General features: G+C 43.5%; 1 protein-coding gene across 15 annotated transcripts in view; it reads left to right on the forward strand.

The window, feature by feature from the left end:
* Positions 1 to 16,927, forward strand: part of LOC126247140 (synaptopodin-2) — a 420,967-nt gene that overhangs the window by 185,609 nt on the left and 218,431 nt on the right. For all 15 annotated transcript variants that reach the window (XM_049948459.1, XM_049948460.1, XM_049948464.1 and 12 more), the window contains one exon: positions 670 to 1,071. In XM_049948459.1, the coding sequence (XP_049804416.1) occupies positions 670 to 1,071 (402 nt within the window). The remainder of the gene's footprint in view (positions 1 to 669; positions 1,072 to 16,927) is intronic.

Raw genomic sequence — 16,927 nt, forward strand, 5'->3', positions numbered from 1 at the left:
TCACCCGGCGTGATGGTATGGGGTGCCATTGGTTACACTTCTCGGTCACCTCTTGTTCGCATTGACGGCACTTTGAACAGTGGACGTTACATTTCAGGTGTGTTACGACCCGTGGCTCTACCCTTCATTCGATCCCTGCGAAACCCTACATTTCAGCAGGATAATGCACGACCGCATGTTAGGGATCCTGTACGGACCTTTCTGGATACAGAAAAAGTCGACTGCTGTCCGGGCCAGCTCATTCTCCAGATCTCTTACCAATTGAAAGTGTCTGGTCAATGGTGGCCGAGGAACTGGCTCGTCACAATACGCCAGTCACTACTCTAGATGAACTGTGGTATCGTGTTGAAGCTGCATGGGCAGCTGTACCTGTACACGCCATCCAAGCTCTGTTTGATTCAATGCCCAGGCGTATCAAGGCCAGAGGTGGTTGTTGTGGGTACTGATTTCTCAGGGTCTATGCACCCAAATTGCGTGAGAATATAATCACATGTCAGTTCTAGTATAATATATTTGTCCAATACCCGTTTATCAGCTGCATATCTTCTTGGTGTAGCAATTTCAATGGCCAGTAGTGTATTAATGTTCCATCTTCTCCTCGTAGGAAGCGCAATGAATTTGAAATTTGTGTCGCCAAATTTTTTAAGATGGCGTTGTATTTGTTGGCAGCACTCGTCAGTATCGCAGCAGGAAACCAGCAGCGGTGGCGGTGACGAGGGAGGGGGAGGGGGAGGAGGCGGCGAGAAGGAGAAGACGGTGCAGCTGGAGCTGGAGGCGCCGCCGCTGTCGCCGCCCGCCGCCGGCGAGCCGGACCAGCCCCGCCAGGAGGCTCAGCAGCTGGAAGCCCAGCAGCCGGAAGCTCAGCAGCCGAACCAGCAGACAGCTCAGCAGCCAGAGCAGGAGGCGCCGCCACTGGAGCAGCAGCCGGAGCAGGCGCCACCACAGCCAGAGTCGCAGCCCGCAGAGATCCACCAGGAGAGCATCAAGAACACGCTCAAGGAGATCATCTCGGAGATCGAGGAGGCCGTCGTTTCGGAGGTCGCCTCCGACAGCACTGCCGCTCCACAGCAGGTACTACCCACTTCGTGTAGGACATTAGTATATACCAAAAACTTCCTCAGCACATATCACACAGTAGCTTGAGGGTTCCGCAGCTCAACTGTAAAAACGGAACCCATTGAAACATCCCCTTAGAAAAATTTATGAATTAATGTACTGGTAAACCCCTTACGTTATTTGATTTTCAAACAGCTGAGCAAAACTGAACGTACTCAGACATTTCTCTCTTTACTTATTCTGATCATCACTAAACTGACACAATATTTTTTGCGCAACGCAATCTGACTTCCAATAATCCCTACAAAAGAATGGCCGTGACTAACAATAACCTATACCTTTCATGAATCACTTACCTCACAAAAAGCTTCGTTACTCGAACTACAGCTATACAGCGAGCGGTAATACTGCCAGCTAAATAAAAGATTCTAACTACTGAAGACACTAACTACTGATAGGCATAGTTAGCAAATGAAAGATTTTGATAGAGAACAAACAATGTATTTACCTTAATAATGTTCAAAAGTCATCATAAATATATCAGTTCATGACATTCAGTCTTACAAATTTCGTTTTTCTGACTGACGCACGTCCAGATCGTCCGCTCTCAAAACTCTGCCATCTCTCTCCCCACATCCACCACTGCTGGCGGCTCACCTCCAACTGCCCAACACTACAATAGCAAATATTCCAACAATGCAAACCAGCCACAGACTGCACACAGCACAGTCAGTGATTTTCATACAGAGCGCTACGTGGCGTTACCAACATAAAAACCTAAACAGCCTACTTACACCATACAGCATCAATTTGTTGTCTGTCTATCTGTCAGTCCGACTGTTAAGAACACATTTTCTCAGAAACGAGTAGACGTACCAAGACGAAATTTATGTCACGTACTAAGATATGTGGTCCCTTGTCGATCTAAAACTTTTAAGCTCCTATGTCAAAACAACCAAAAGATACGGTCATTTACAACACATATTTCCATACTCGCAAACTCACTCGACAAAATCTGTAGGATACTTTCCGTTGACCTAGAATCATAAAATTTGGTAGGAAGCAAGATTTCACAATGCAAGTCAAGAAAAAAAAATCCAAAAATTGTCAATTCGTAATCATATCAAAGAAAAAAATATTTTTTTGTAATTTTATGTTATTTGATAGTCTCTCTGTCTGTTTGTTAAGGCCCCTTTCTTGTCAGGAACGACTAGACGTATCAAGTTCAACTTTATGTCCCACACTAAGGTATATGGTCCCTTTGTGGTGTAAAAATGTAAATCTTGTACGTCAGTGCAATCAAAGATACGTTCATTTACGACATATATTTTCAGACTCCAAACTCACTCATCGAGACGTATATGGTACTTACCATTGATCTAGGATCATGAAATTTGGCAAGCAGCAAGGTTTCGCGGTATAAGTAAAGGAAAAATTCCTAAAACACTTACTCTCTTATTACAACACGATTTTTTTTTGTATTTGTTATAAGTCTCTGTGTCTGTCCATCTGTCAAGGCCCCTTTTTCTCTGGAACGGGTAGACGCATCAAGTTGAAATTTATGTCGCATACTGAGATCCAGTGCTAAAAGCAGAGTAGAGATCAGATAAGTGGAAAGAGTACACTGAGGGGGAAGACCTGTCGTGATAAGAGAAAAACAGGAGTCGATATAGAAAAGATAAGGGATCCAATGTTAGAATCAGAATTTAAAAGAGTTTTGGAAGACTTACTTTCGAATAAGGCAGAAGGGTTAGATAACATTCCATCAGAAATTCTAAACTCATTCGGGGAAGTGGCAATTGGCCTTATGGGATCAAACTGCTAAGGTCATCGATCCCTAAGCTTTCACACTACTTAATCTAACTTATGCTAAGGACAACACATACACATGCCCGAGGGCGAACTCGAACCTCCGACGGGGGAAGCCGCGCGGACCGCGACAAGACGCCCTAGACCGCGCGGCTAATGGAAGGGAAATCAAGACACATTCACAGAATTTGTCGACCTGGAAAAAGCGTTCGACAATGGAAAATAGTGCAACATGTTTGCTTTTCTCTGAAAAATGGGGATAAGCTATAGGGATAGATCGGTAATATATAATATGTACAAGAATCAAGTCAGAACAATAAGAAAATGGTTCAAATGGCTCTGAGCACTATGGGACTCAACATCTTAGGTCATAAGTCCCCTAGAACTTAGAACTACTTAAACCTAACTAACCTAAGGACATCACACACACCCATGCCCGAGGCAGGATTCGAACCTGCGACCGTAGCAGTCCCGCGGTTCCGGACTGCAGCGCCAGAACCGCTAGACCACCACGGCCGGCAGAACAATAAGAGTGGAAGACGAAGAACAAAGTGCTCGGACTAAAAAGGGTGTAAGACAGGGATATAACTTTTTGTCCTTACTGTTCAGTCTATACATCGAAGAAGCAAAAACAGATATAGAAGTAATGTGCAGGATCGGAATTAAAATTCAAGTTGAAAGGATCTCAATGATAACATTCGCTGGTGACATTGCTATCAACAGCGAAAGTGAGGAAGCATTACAGGATCTGCTGAATGGAATGAACAATCTAATGAGTACAGAACAGGGATTGAGAGTAAATTTAAGAAAGACGAATGTAATCAGAAGTAGCGGAAATGGGAACAGCGAGAAACTTAACGTCACGACGGGTGATCATGAAGTTAAGAAATTCTGTTACCAAGGCAGCAGAAGGTCGGAGCAACGAGAACATAAAAACCACACTAGCAATAGCAAAAAGGGCATTCCTGGCCAAGAGAAGTCAACTAGTATCAAACATAGCCATTAATTTGAGGAATAAATTTCTGAGAATGTACGTTTGGAGCACAGCATTGTATGGTAGTGAAATATGGACTGTGGCGAAACCAGAAAAGAAGAGAATCGAAGCATTTGAGATGTGCTGTTACAGAAAAATGATGAAAAATAGGTGAACTGATACGATAAGGAATGAGGAGCTTCTCCGGAGAATCGGCGAGGAAAGGAACATATGGAAAACACAGATGAGAAGAAGGAATAGGATGTTAGGATCTGCTAGGACATCAGGAAATAACTTCCGTGGTACTAGAGCGAGCTGCATAGGGTAAAAACTGTAGAGGAAGACAGAGACTGGAATACCTCCAGAAAATAATTGAGGAGGTGGGTTGCACACAGAGGAGAATTCGTGGTGGCCGCATCAACATAGCAATCAGAAGACTGAGGGAAAAAAACACTAAAGTCTATGGGCCTTTGGTGATGTCATAAATTTAAGCTTCTACATCGATGAAATCAAAAGATACGGCCATTATTGTCCGGTGGTTTGATATCATGCTAGCATCGGTATCAATAATAGGCGAAATTCGTCGAAATTCTCGATTCCTGGGATGGATGAACAGTCTGTATACAAATGAGGTTTGTGCGGACCTCTAGGATTAATGCACCCCTACTCGCACTATTCCGAATTTTTAACAAAGAGGAACAATAACGACGCGACAAAATCAGAGCGTCGAGACCCACTTCTTCAACTCTTTCTCGTTCCTTTTTTTTCTGCAGTGATCACGATGACCTTTAGACGATATAGGGTGTCCCATTTGTCTTGACAGCCCCTAATTACTTTTTGTCCTGAAGCAAAACAAAAAATTTTATCAGTCAAATGTTGTTTAGCAGCCAGTGGGAAGTTAACCAGCATGATTGCCTTTCTTGTAACTTTATTCGTTACTAAGATATACCCAGCAGTAAACCCTTTTTAAACAGCAAGTTGCATTTTTTTACTCACTAACCCATTTCCTAACTGTCGTATCGGTAACTAAGGTGGCCAATAAATACAATCATATGTCTACAAAAAGGTAACACACTAATACATTTTTTTTAAATTACCTACATTTAGTAATTGTATTATTCATAACTCTGAATGCTGTAAGTTCTTATGAGGCACTGTGTTACATAACAGAGAGTAATGTGCTTGATAGAACCGAATAGTGTTGAAAGCTAGTACACTTATACAAGCCGGCCGGTGTGGCCGAGCGGTTCTAGGCGCTTCAGTCTGGAACCGCGCGTCTGCTACGGTCGCAGGTTCGAATCCTGCCTCAGGCACGGATGTGTGAGATGTCCTTAGGTTAGTTAGGTTTAAGTAGTCCTAAGTATTGGGGACTGATGACTTCAGATGTTAAGTCCCATAGTGCTCAGAGCCATTTGAACACTTATACGCTGAGGTGACAAAAGTCATGGAATACGTCCTAACATCGTGTGGGAGCTCCTTTTGCTCGGCGTAGTGCAGCAATTGGACGTGGCCTAGACTCAACTGGTCATTGGAAGTCCTCTGCAGAAATATTGAGCCATGCTGCCTCTACAGCCGTCCATAATTGTGAAAGCGTTGCCGGGAACTGACCTCCCGATTACTCTCAATAAATGTTCGATGGGATTCACGTCGGGCGATCTGGGTGGCAAAACCATTCACTCAAGTCGTCCAGAATCAAACCAATCGCCAACAATTGTGGTCCGGTGACATGGCGCACTGTCATTCATAAAAATTCCATCGTTACTTGGGAACATGAACCCCATGAATGGCTGCAAATGATCTCCAAGTAGCCGAATGATCGACTCAGTTGGACCAGAGGACCCTGTCCATTCCACATAAAGAGAGCCCATAACATTATTGAGCCACCACGCGCTTGCACAATGCCTTGTTGACAACTAGGATCCATGGCTTCGTGTCACACTTGAGCCCTACTATCACCTCTTTCCAACTGAAATTAATACTCATATACCCAGGCCACAGTTTCCCAGTCGTCTAGGGTCCAAACGATGTTGTCACCAGCCCAGGAGAGGCGCTGCAGACGGTGTCGTTCTATTAGAAAACGCACTCGCGTCGTTCGTCTGCTGCCCAAAACCCATTAATGCTAAATTTCGCTGCAGTGTCCTAACGAATACGTTCTTCGTACGTCCCACACTGATTTCTGAGGTTACTTCACGCCGTGTTGCTTGTCTGTTAGCACAGACAATTCTACACAAACGCCGTAGCTCTCTACATCTACATCTAAATTGACACTCCCCAAGCCACAGTACGGTGCGTGGCGGACAGTGCCCTTTACCACTGCTAGTCATTTCCTTTTCCGTTCCACTCGCGAACAGAACGAGGGAAAAACTACCGTCTATATGCCTCCGTATGAGCCGTAATTTCTAGAATCTTATCATCGTGTTCCTTAAGCGCAATGTATTTTGCCGGCCGTAGAATCGTTCGGAAGCCAGCTTCAAATGCCGGTTCTGTAAATTTTCTCAGTAGTGTTTCTAGGAAAGAACGTCGCCTTCCCTCCAGGGATTCTCATTTGAGTTCCCGAAGCACCTCGGTAACACTTACGTGCTGTCCGAACCAACTGGTAACAAATCTAGCAGCTCGCCTTTGAATTGCGTCGATGTCTTCCTTCAGTACGACCTGGTACGGATCCCAAACAGTCGAGCAGTATTCAAGAATACGTCGCACCAGCGTCCTATATGCGGTCTCTTTAAGGGTGAACCACTCTTTCCTAAAATTCTCCCAATAATCCGAAGTTGAGCCTATTACAGTTTTCACATGCCCCTTCCGTCTCATATAGTTTTGAAACGTTACGTCCAGATATTTAAATGACCTGACTGTGCAAGCAGGACACTAGTAATACTGTATCCGAACACTACAGGTTTGTTCTTCCCACTCATCCGCATTAACTCACATTTTTCCACATTTAGGGCTAGGTGCCATTCGTCACATCAATTGGAAATTTTGTCTAAGTCGTCTTGTATCTTCCAACAGTCACTCAACTTCGACACCTTACTATACACCACTGCATCATCAGCAAACAACCGCAGATTGCTGCACACCCTGTCCGCCAGCTCATTTATAGAGAGCAACAGCAGTCCTGTCACACTTCCCTGGGGCACAACGGACGATACCCTTATCTCTGATGAATACTCGCCTTTTTTTTGTGTCACGTGGTGTTTACAGTTCCTTCGGCTTCGCCGAATATACGTGTATTTGTGTGTGGTTTGGTTTTGTTATTCTCTGTGATTAATTTTTATTGACAAAAACAAATCGTTGGCTTTGGAGGGCATGGTCGGTAACAATAAGGCCTTGCGGCCCCCGACCATCCTCGATTTATGAGGCGTGGGTTTTAGTTGTTTGGTTCTTTGCAGTGGGTGCAGCGGGTGCTGCTTCCCACTGCTTTTCTTTTGTAGAGTTGCCAGTCGGCCGCTCGGCGAGATGTGGTCGTCGTTCCGCGGCGGCCGCCGTGCTCGTTGTTTTCCGCCGCTTGCCCGCTGGCTACGGGCGTCGTACATTCGTTGGTCTGCAGCAGGTCTGCGTCTCACTTTAACATTTATTCTCAAACCATTTAGTCAAGTGTGGTTTACTCTAGTTTACTCTGTGTAGCTAAGGGTGGTCGCGCAGCCGACAGAGAGTAGGGAGTGGGCTTAGTCACTACATCTTAGATTTAGTTTGGGTCCTACGCTAAGTTGCTTGGGTACAAAAACGGTAAACCAAGGGTATCTCAATTTACATATTTATCTAACGCTATTGGGTTTCAACAAGGGAGCACAATCAGCTAGAAAAATTTAACTACTAATCAAGGCAAAAACAATTTAAACATGAATACTCGCCGTCGAGGACAACATACTGGGTTCTATTATTGAAGAAGTCTTCCAGCCACTCACTCATTTGTGAGCTTATTCTGTACGATCATACCTTCGTTAATAGCCTGCAATGGGCCACCGTATCAAATACTTCTCGGAAATCTAGAAATATGAAATCTACCTGTTGCCTTTCATCCATGGTTCTCAGTATTTCATGTGAGAAAAGAGCAAGCTGAGTTTCGCACTAGCTATGATTTGTAAAACCATGCTGATTCGTGGACTTAAGCTTCTTAGTATCAAGAAATTTTATTATTTTCGAACTGAGAATTTATTCAGGGATCTGCGGCAAACAAAAATTAGGGACATTGGACTGTAATTTTGCGAGTCCGTTCTTTTACCTTTCTTATATACTGGGATACCTGCGCTTTTTTTCCAGTCGCTTGGGACTTAGTGCTGGGCGAAGGATTCACAATAAATGCAAGCTAGGTAAGGGGCCAATACCGTAGAGTACTCTTTTGTAAAATCGAACTGGGATTCCATCCGGACCTGGTGATTTATTTGGTTTTAAAACTTTCAGTTGTTTCTCTACGCCAGGTAAGCTTATTTCTATGTCGTCTGTCCGAGGGTCAAATGACGGTATGTTTGTCCGGTCCTTCTGTGCGAACGATTTCTTGAACGTGAAATTTAAAACTTCTGTTTTCGTCTTGTTATCTTCAACTGCCGCACCAGACTAGTCAGCAAGAGACTGAATGGAAGCCTTACACCAACTTAGAAATTATACATACGACTAGAATTTGCTCGGGTTCTCTGCCAGATCTTTTGATAAGGTGTGATGGTGGTAGTTGTTGTATGCTTCTTTTCACAGACGCAAGAATCTCTTAATAACCTTCGCTTGTAGTCAATTGTGCGTCCCATTTTGAACCTAGAGTGCAACAGCCTCTGCTTCCTCAGCATCCGCCGAATTTCGTTATTAAACCATGACAGGTCATTTCCACCCTTTATCCACTCTCTTGGCAGGATGAGTATATGTCGGGACGGAGTTCGTGGTTCGGGAGAGGGAGACGGTTGAAATTTATTTGGGAGAGGACGTCAAGTGTGTGCTAGTGGAGAATTGGTGGGGTGTGTAGGTAGGGGCGCGGCAGCGCACTAGGAATGGAAAGGAGAGGAGACACAATAGGATTGGTGGTGTCGATTTTGGGGCTGGTGTATGTTATTCGGAGTTGTTGAATGTGAGTGAAAAGAGGTGGGAATTTGATGATTTGGCAAAGGATTTTTGTACGGGAAAGTAAGCGGATGCGGAAAGCGAGACGGAAAGCATGAAGTTCGAGGATCAGGAGGGACTTACAAAACTTGGATGGGGCGAAGGGGCGAGCTCTAAATTGCGACTGCTTAGAAGGATGCGTCGACCAGTCAGTCTCGAGCAGTGACATCATGTGGATTTGCGTCATCGGCTGGTGTATACGCGTGGCGCCTCTCATCGGAAACAGTGAGCGATGGAATGGCGTCCTCGCACGGCGACGCGTTGGCGGGAGGTTTGAAAGTGCCGACTCTCGCGTAGCAGTGAGGCGGCGCGGAGTGCCGGGTGCGACTGACGATGGTGCCGACGATACTGCACTCGCCACAGGACCTGTTCAAACACTTTATCATACTCAAACATTCGCGTGAACACGACGTTATTAAAAACGTAACACAAAATCGACTTCGAGTCATCTGTACAAGCACACAGTACAGTGTATCCGGCCTAATGTATCTCGTCCGCTTTCCGGAGCCTACAGTAAACAAATGTTAACACAAGGGAAAAGTCGCGCAGGTCATTCAATCAACCGTCTGCAGTTGAAGTTTGTGTGAATACAATGTACAACAACACAGAGAAAGTAGAAATGATACTCATCTATGGGGAATGTAAGATAGGAGAATAATATTTTCTTATGTTCAGTGTCTACTGTACCACTTTTAAACGATATGTTGTGCACAGTAAAGGTATCATCATCACTTTTCTTTTATTGTGTTTGAAGGTAAACGAAATGCTACTCAGGCACAGGGACTTCTACAGACAGAGATGTCCTGACAGGAAGCTCCCTGAAGGATGTTTTCATGTCTCGTTGCGACGTTTTAGGAAACGGGTTTCAGGAAACCCAGCTTATATTCTCCATAGATGAGCAGCATTTCCACTTTCTATGACGAGATACGTTTGAAGTTCTCTAACGCTATAGATACAGCAATAAGGAATAGCGCAGTAGGCAGTACAGTTGAAGAAGAATGGACATCTCTAAAAAGGGCCATCACAGAAGTTGGGAAGGAAAACATAGGTACAAAGAAGGTAGCTGCGAAGAAACCATGGGTAACAGAAGAATTACTTCAGTTGATTGATGAAAGGAGGAAGTACAAACATGTTCCGGGAAAATCAGGAATACAGAAATACAAGTCGCTGAGGAATGAAACAAATAGGAAGTGCACGGAAGCTAAGACGAAATGGCTGCAGGAAAAATGTGAAGACATGGAGAAAGATATGATTGTCGGAAGGAAAGACTCAGCGTACAGGAAAGTCAAAACAACCTTTGGTAACATTAAAAGCAACGGTGGTAACATTAAGGGTGCAACGGGAATTCCACTGTTAAATGCAGAGGAGAGAGCAGATAGGTGGAAAGAATACATTGAAAGCCTCTATGAGGCTGAAGATTTGTCTGCTGTGATAGAAGAAGGGCCGGCCGTTGTGGCCGTGCGGTTCTAGGCGCTTCAGTCTGGAACCGCGTGACCGCTACGGTCGCAGGTTCGAATTCTACCTCGGGCGTGGATGTGTGTTACGTCCTTAGGTTAGTTAGGTTTAAGTAGTTCTAAGTTCTAGGGGATTGATGACCACAGATGTTAAGTCCCATAGTGCTCAGAGCCATTTGAACCATTTTTGATAGAAGAAGAAACAAGAGTCAATTTAGAAGAGATAGGGGATCCAGTATTAGAATCGGAATTTAAAAGAGCTTTGGAGGACTTACGGTCCAATAAGGCAAAAGGGATAGATAACATTCCATCAGAATGTCTAAAATCATTGGGGGAAGTGGCAACAAAACGACTATTCACGTTGGTGTGTAGAATATATGAGTCTGGCGATATACCATCTGACTTTCGTAAAAGCATCATCCACACAATTCCGAAGACGGCAAGAGCTGACAAGTGCGAGAATTATTGCACAATCAGCTTAACAGTTCATGCATCGAAGCTGCTTACAAGAATAATATACAGAAGAATGAAAAAGAAAATTGAGAATGCGCTAGGTGACGATCAGTTTGGCTTTAGGAAAAGTAAAGGGACGAGAGAGGCAATTCTGACGTTACGGCTAATAATGGAAGCAAGGCTAAAGAAAAATCAAGACACTTTCATAGGATTTGTCGACCTGGAAAAAGCGTTCGACAATATAAAATGGTGCAAGCTGTTCGAGATTCTGAAAAAAGTAGGGGTAAGATATGGGGAGAGACGGGTCACATACAATATGTACAACAACCAAGAGGGAATAATAAGAGTGGACGATCAAGAACGAAGTGCTCGTATTAAGAATGGTGTAAGACAAGGCTGTAGCCTTTCGCCCCTACTCTTCAATCTGTACATCGAGGAAGCAATGATGGAAATAAAAGAAAGGTTCAGGAGTGGACTGAAAATACAAGGTGAAAGGATATCAATGATACGATTCGCTGATGACATTGCTATCCTGAGTGAAAGTGAAGAAGAATTAAATGATCTGCTGAACGGAATGAACAGTCTAATGGGTACACAGTATGGTTTGAGAGTAAATCGGAGAAAGACGAAGGTAATGAGAAGTAGTAGAAATGAGAACAGCGAGAAACTTAACATCAGGATTGATGGTCACGAAGTCAATGAAGTTAAGGAATTCTGCTACCTAGGCAGTAAAATAACCAATGACGGACGGAGCAAGGAGGACATCAAAAGCAGACTCGCTATGGCAAAAAAGGCATTTCTGGCCAAGAGAAGTCTACTAATATCAAATACCGGCCTTAATTTGAGGAAGAAATTTCTGAGGATGTACGTCTGGAGTACAGCATTGTATGGTAGTGAAACATGGACTGTGGGAAAACCGGAACAGAAGAGAATCGAAGCATTTGAGATGTGGTGCTATAGACGAATGTTGAAAATTAGGTGGACTGATAAGGTAAGGAATGAGGAGGTTCTACGCAGAATCGGAGAGGAAAGGAATATGTGGAAAACACTGATAAGGAGAAGGGACAGGATGATAGGACATCTGCTAAGACATGAGGGAATGACTTCCATGGTACTAGAGGGAGCTGTAGAGGGCAAAAACTGTAGAGGAAGACAGAGATTGGAGTATTTCAAGCAAATAATTGAGGACGTAGGTTGCAAGTGCTACTCTGAGATGAAGAGGTTAGCACAGGAAAGGAATTCGTGGCGGGCCGCATCAAACCAGTCAGTAGACAGATGACAAAAAAAAAAAAAAATTCGTTGGCATCCATTGCACTCACACATACCTTTAGTTGACGCTTGACTGAATGACCGGAGTGCACTTTTCTTGTGTTTCCTTTTGTTTACGGTCAATTCAAACAAGAGGATGAGTTGCGTTATAATGGGTAACTGAGGTGTACTAGTACAGGAGAATCAAAGTCAGTTTTGTATTACGTTTCTAGTAGCATGTTTACAGGAATGGTGCCGGGCTTAATGGTTTAGGGAGCATCTGGAAAGCGCGAGGTCGCAGAATCGAATCCCAGTCGGCCTGCGAATTTTGGAGTTTGCGTTTTAACCTAGCCTCAACCTTTTGAGGAGTTGCCAGGACTTCGGATTCCATGTTGAACTGTAAATCCCCTTCCCCCGGTAGAATAACCGGAGCAGGTTAGCGACACAGGAGTCGCTGAAGTAGCGTCTAATTGAAAGACTTGCGCCAGGCCAGTGTGCCACATGAAATTATTATTATTATTATTATTACGTGAATGCTACACTCTGACATGTTTCTGAACACATCTTAAGAAGAGGAAGCTGATTACCGAATAAAAAATATGGAATATTGAAAAATGCGAACTGCTGTTCATATCTTCGTAACGAACAAATATACAAGAAAGGTAATCATGCTGGTTAATGTCCTCCTGGTAGTTAAACAACGTTTGCTGAAAGTGTTTTTTTATTTTGCTTTCGGGTGATCAAGATAAATGAGACACTCTTTAGATTGGAGCAGTGACCGAAAGACGTACCTTCACACTGACCATAGTATAAGAGTGCCATGTAACACCCCCTTCTATTTTTTTCGATATATGTTAACCGAAATTGGCTTACATCAGTCCTGGCAATCGGACGATTGTAATCCAGGTCATTAACAGAGGGAAATCACACATCACTGGCACTTCTTCTCACCGTGCGCCTGAAAGTAAAACATTGTCGACTTAACCAACCAAGTGAGCAGAAGCTCCGAAATAGTACGATCCATATTACTGATGAAGATTATTGTTCCACAAACAAAAAAATTGCATGCATGTCCAAAGGAACAGGCACTGAGGCGACTACAGCTGTTATGAAATACATTAGATGTATTCGCAATTTCTAGGACAACCGTCAGCTGTAGAATGAAATGACGACGATGAAAATTTGTGCTGGATTGAGACTAAGACCCGTATTTCCCACTTATCGCGAGCGGTCGCCTATGTCGTCAACCATATGTCTATAACCTGTACTCGTACATCCATTATGTATATTCCCGCACAGGTGAGACATTTTACTTGAAAGTCGCTTCCCCGGTATGCGTGCATGTCCAAAGGAACTTTGCATTGTAATTTAGAATAACGCAGCCACTGAAATATCGTATTTATCCTCCGACTGCAGGCGGGTGAATTTCAAGTAAAAGATGTCTCGCCTGTAAGGGAATATACATTGCTCGCCATTAAAATTGCTACACCAAGAAGAAATGCAAATGATAAATGGGTATTCATTGGACAAATATATTATACTAGAACTGACATGTGATTACATTTTCACGCAATTTGGGTGCATAGATCCTGAGAAATCAGTACCCAGAACAACCACCTCTGGCCGCAATAACGGCCTTGATACGCCTGGGCATTGAGTCAAACAGAGCTTCGATGGTGTGTATAGGTACAACTGCCCACGCAGCTTCAATACGATACCACAGCTCATCCAGAGTAGTGCCTGGCTTATTGGTGAGAGATCTGGAGAATGTGCTGGCCAGGGCAGAAGTCGAACATTTTCTGTATCCAGAAAAGCCCATACAGGACTTGCAACATGCGGTCGTGCATTATCCTGCTGAAATGTAGGGTTTCACACAGATCGAATGAAGGGTAGAGCCACGGGTCGTAACACACCTGAAATGTAACGTCCACTGCTCAAAGTGCCGTCAATGCGAACAAGAGATGACCGAGAAGTGTAACCAATGGCACCCCATACCATCACGCCCGGTGATACGCCAGTATGGCGATGACGAATACACGCTTCCAATGTGCGTTCACCGCGATGTCGCCAAACACGGATGCGACCATCATGTTGCTGTAAACAGAACTTGGATTCATCCAAAAAAATGACGTTTTGCGATTCGTGCACCCAGGTTCGTTGTTGAGTAGACCATCGCAGGCGCTCCTGTATGTGAAGCAGCGTCAAGGGTAACCGCAGCCGTGGCCTCCGAGCTGATAGTCCATGCTGCTGCGAACGTCGTCGAACTGTTCGTGCAGATGGTTGTTGTCTTGCAATCGTCTCCATCTGTTGACTCAGGGATCGAGACGTGGTGCACGATCCATTACAGCCATGCGGATAAGATGCCTGTCATTTCGACTGCTAATGATACGAGGCCGTTGGGATCCAGCACGGCGTTCCGTATTACCATCCTGAACCCACCGATTCCACATATATTGGATCTCGACCAACGCGAGCAGCAGTGTCGCTATACGATAAACCGCAATAGCAACCTTTATCAAAGTCGGAAACGTGATGGTAAGCATTTCTCCTCCTTACACGAGGCATCACAACAACGTTTCACCAGGCAACGCCGGTCAACTGCTGTTTGTGTATGAGAAATCGGTTGGAAACTTTCCTCATGTCAGCACGTTGTAGGTGTCGCCACCGGCGCCAACCTTGTGTGAATGCTCTGAAAAGCTAAGCATTTGCATATCACAGCATCTTCTTCCTGTCGGTTAAATTTCACATCTGTAGCACGTCATCTTCGTGGTGTAGCAATTTTAATTTCCAGTAGTGTACATAATGGAAGTACGAATATGGGTTATAGACGCATGGTTGACGACATAGGAAGTTTTGAGGTGGCGGTGAGTCGTGCACGGATGGCCAGATGGTGAAGCGGCAGCTCGCGATAAGCACGAAATCCGGTTTCGAGTTCCGGGTGGGCACAAGTTTTCGCTATCGTCATTCCATTCTACAGCTGATGGTTGTCCACATTCGCAATTGTGAATACACTTAAAATGTTTTATAGAAGTTCTGTTTCCTTACCTTTTTTTAGTTCGTTTAACTCTGGACACGAGTCACTTTAGTTTGTCCAACTCTGGAGACGAGTCACCCTCACACTGGAAACACTAAAATTTGATAGCTGATTTCATATGCCTATATTAATAAATCTTTACCTCTGACGCGAAAAAAAAGATCATAAATGATACTAGCGTTCGGGTGTGCTCGGGCATCCTGCTTCCACAAGTGATGAATAAGGGTACGATTCGACCGTAACAAGGCACGATCGGTATTAGCTCAGTTACAAACACATTACGCAACAGAATCGCATGATAAAGGAAACAAAATACCCCTCATTTCAGTTGTACAAGGGCATTCTTCGGGAGGAACATAAGCTCAGACTTAAGCACAAATGACATATCAACGGAACGAGAGACAATTTTAACATGAGTTCTGATGAGTTTCTCATTATTTTTTCCTGGTTTTGTGCGTCAACAGCATTTGACTAATGTTACGTTGTTGTCAATATCTTCTGCTTGGTTTCAACTGGTGCTCTGCCTTTCGGCCAGTGTGATCCTTCCTCCATTCGTCCCTATCGCTTGGTAATCTTTTCATCTCAACAACCAATCATCAGTAATCTTTCACAAATACTGCTCATTGTTAGCCCATACGGTTTTTTTGCTCAGATGCTCCAGAGTACTAAATCGAAAAACAATTGTGCGTAATTTAGCATACACCTTACTTACATATCGCCTCTTCTGATAACACTTTCATGTAAGGCTTCTAGCCTCATTACTTTCTCCTGTTTCACAAGTTACCTGTTCACTTATTTTTTTAATACATTCCCATGTCACCACAGTTGCAATGTTTAAAACAGCTTTTTTTCTTTTTTTTACAATATCTAGTTCCACTTTCATAGAATACAGTGGTTGAGATTTTCTCTCTCTGGAACCTTTCTCTCCATATCATGTGGATATCTAATACCTGTCGACTTATTCTGTTAGCGAATGCTTTGCAAGTGCCAATCATTTTCTCATGTGAAATGTCACGTTTTTACATCGAGTACGGTACGAGTATTGTTCAACTATAGTACCTTCTCAGATAGTAGTAGCTGCAGAACAACCAGTCGTTTGCAGGTGCTGTGTACAAGTGTACATGAGTCACCTTAGTGATTTGATAAAATGCCAAGACTTCATAAATTTATTCTTCGGATGCGTTCTTTGCTTCCGTCGTTTTGTGCAAAAGTGTGTCCTAGGTAACAGAATTCCTTCACTTTTTCTGCTGTGTCTTCTCCCATTAGATATTTAGCAAATCTAGTCTCTTTTACAAGATTTCTCATCACGTTTTTGTTTGATTTGCTCATATTTAACCCAAAATCTGCGATAAGTGGTTTTGTCTATTCCACTCTATAATTTTCCACTATTACGGGTTAGAAGGGCGATGTAATACTCAATCGTTTCGTTCCCTAGTACCTTCAGTTACTGCTACAGCACTTTCATTTGCATTTACTTTTTACCCCCTTTTATTTCTTGTATTGCGAAATTATACAGACCTTAATTTGTTATTGACACCTCTTAAGTTGGTTTTCTAGATGTCTGTTTCGTGCACTCAATAAAGAAAAGAAACGTAAATTTTCGTACATAATTCGCTCTCAGATGACAAAGTTATGATTCTTCATCATAAAATGAAAATGTCGTGACTTCCTCATGGATAAATGGGCAATATGGTTACCAGTACTTGGTATCAAATGACACACCACTCTTAGGAGTAAAATATAATTTTCATTTGTCTATTATAGGAGCTAAATAAGGAAAAAGTAAACGAAACGATAACCAATTATCGAAGATTACGA

Source organism: Schistocerca nitens, chromosome 1, assembly GCF_023898315.1.
Source record: "Schistocerca nitens isolate TAMUIC-IGC-003100 chromosome 1, iqSchNite1.1, whole genome shotgun sequence".
In the NCBI taxonomy this organism is placed as follows: domain Eukaryota; kingdom Metazoa; phylum Arthropoda; class Insecta; order Orthoptera; family Acrididae; genus Schistocerca; species Schistocerca nitens.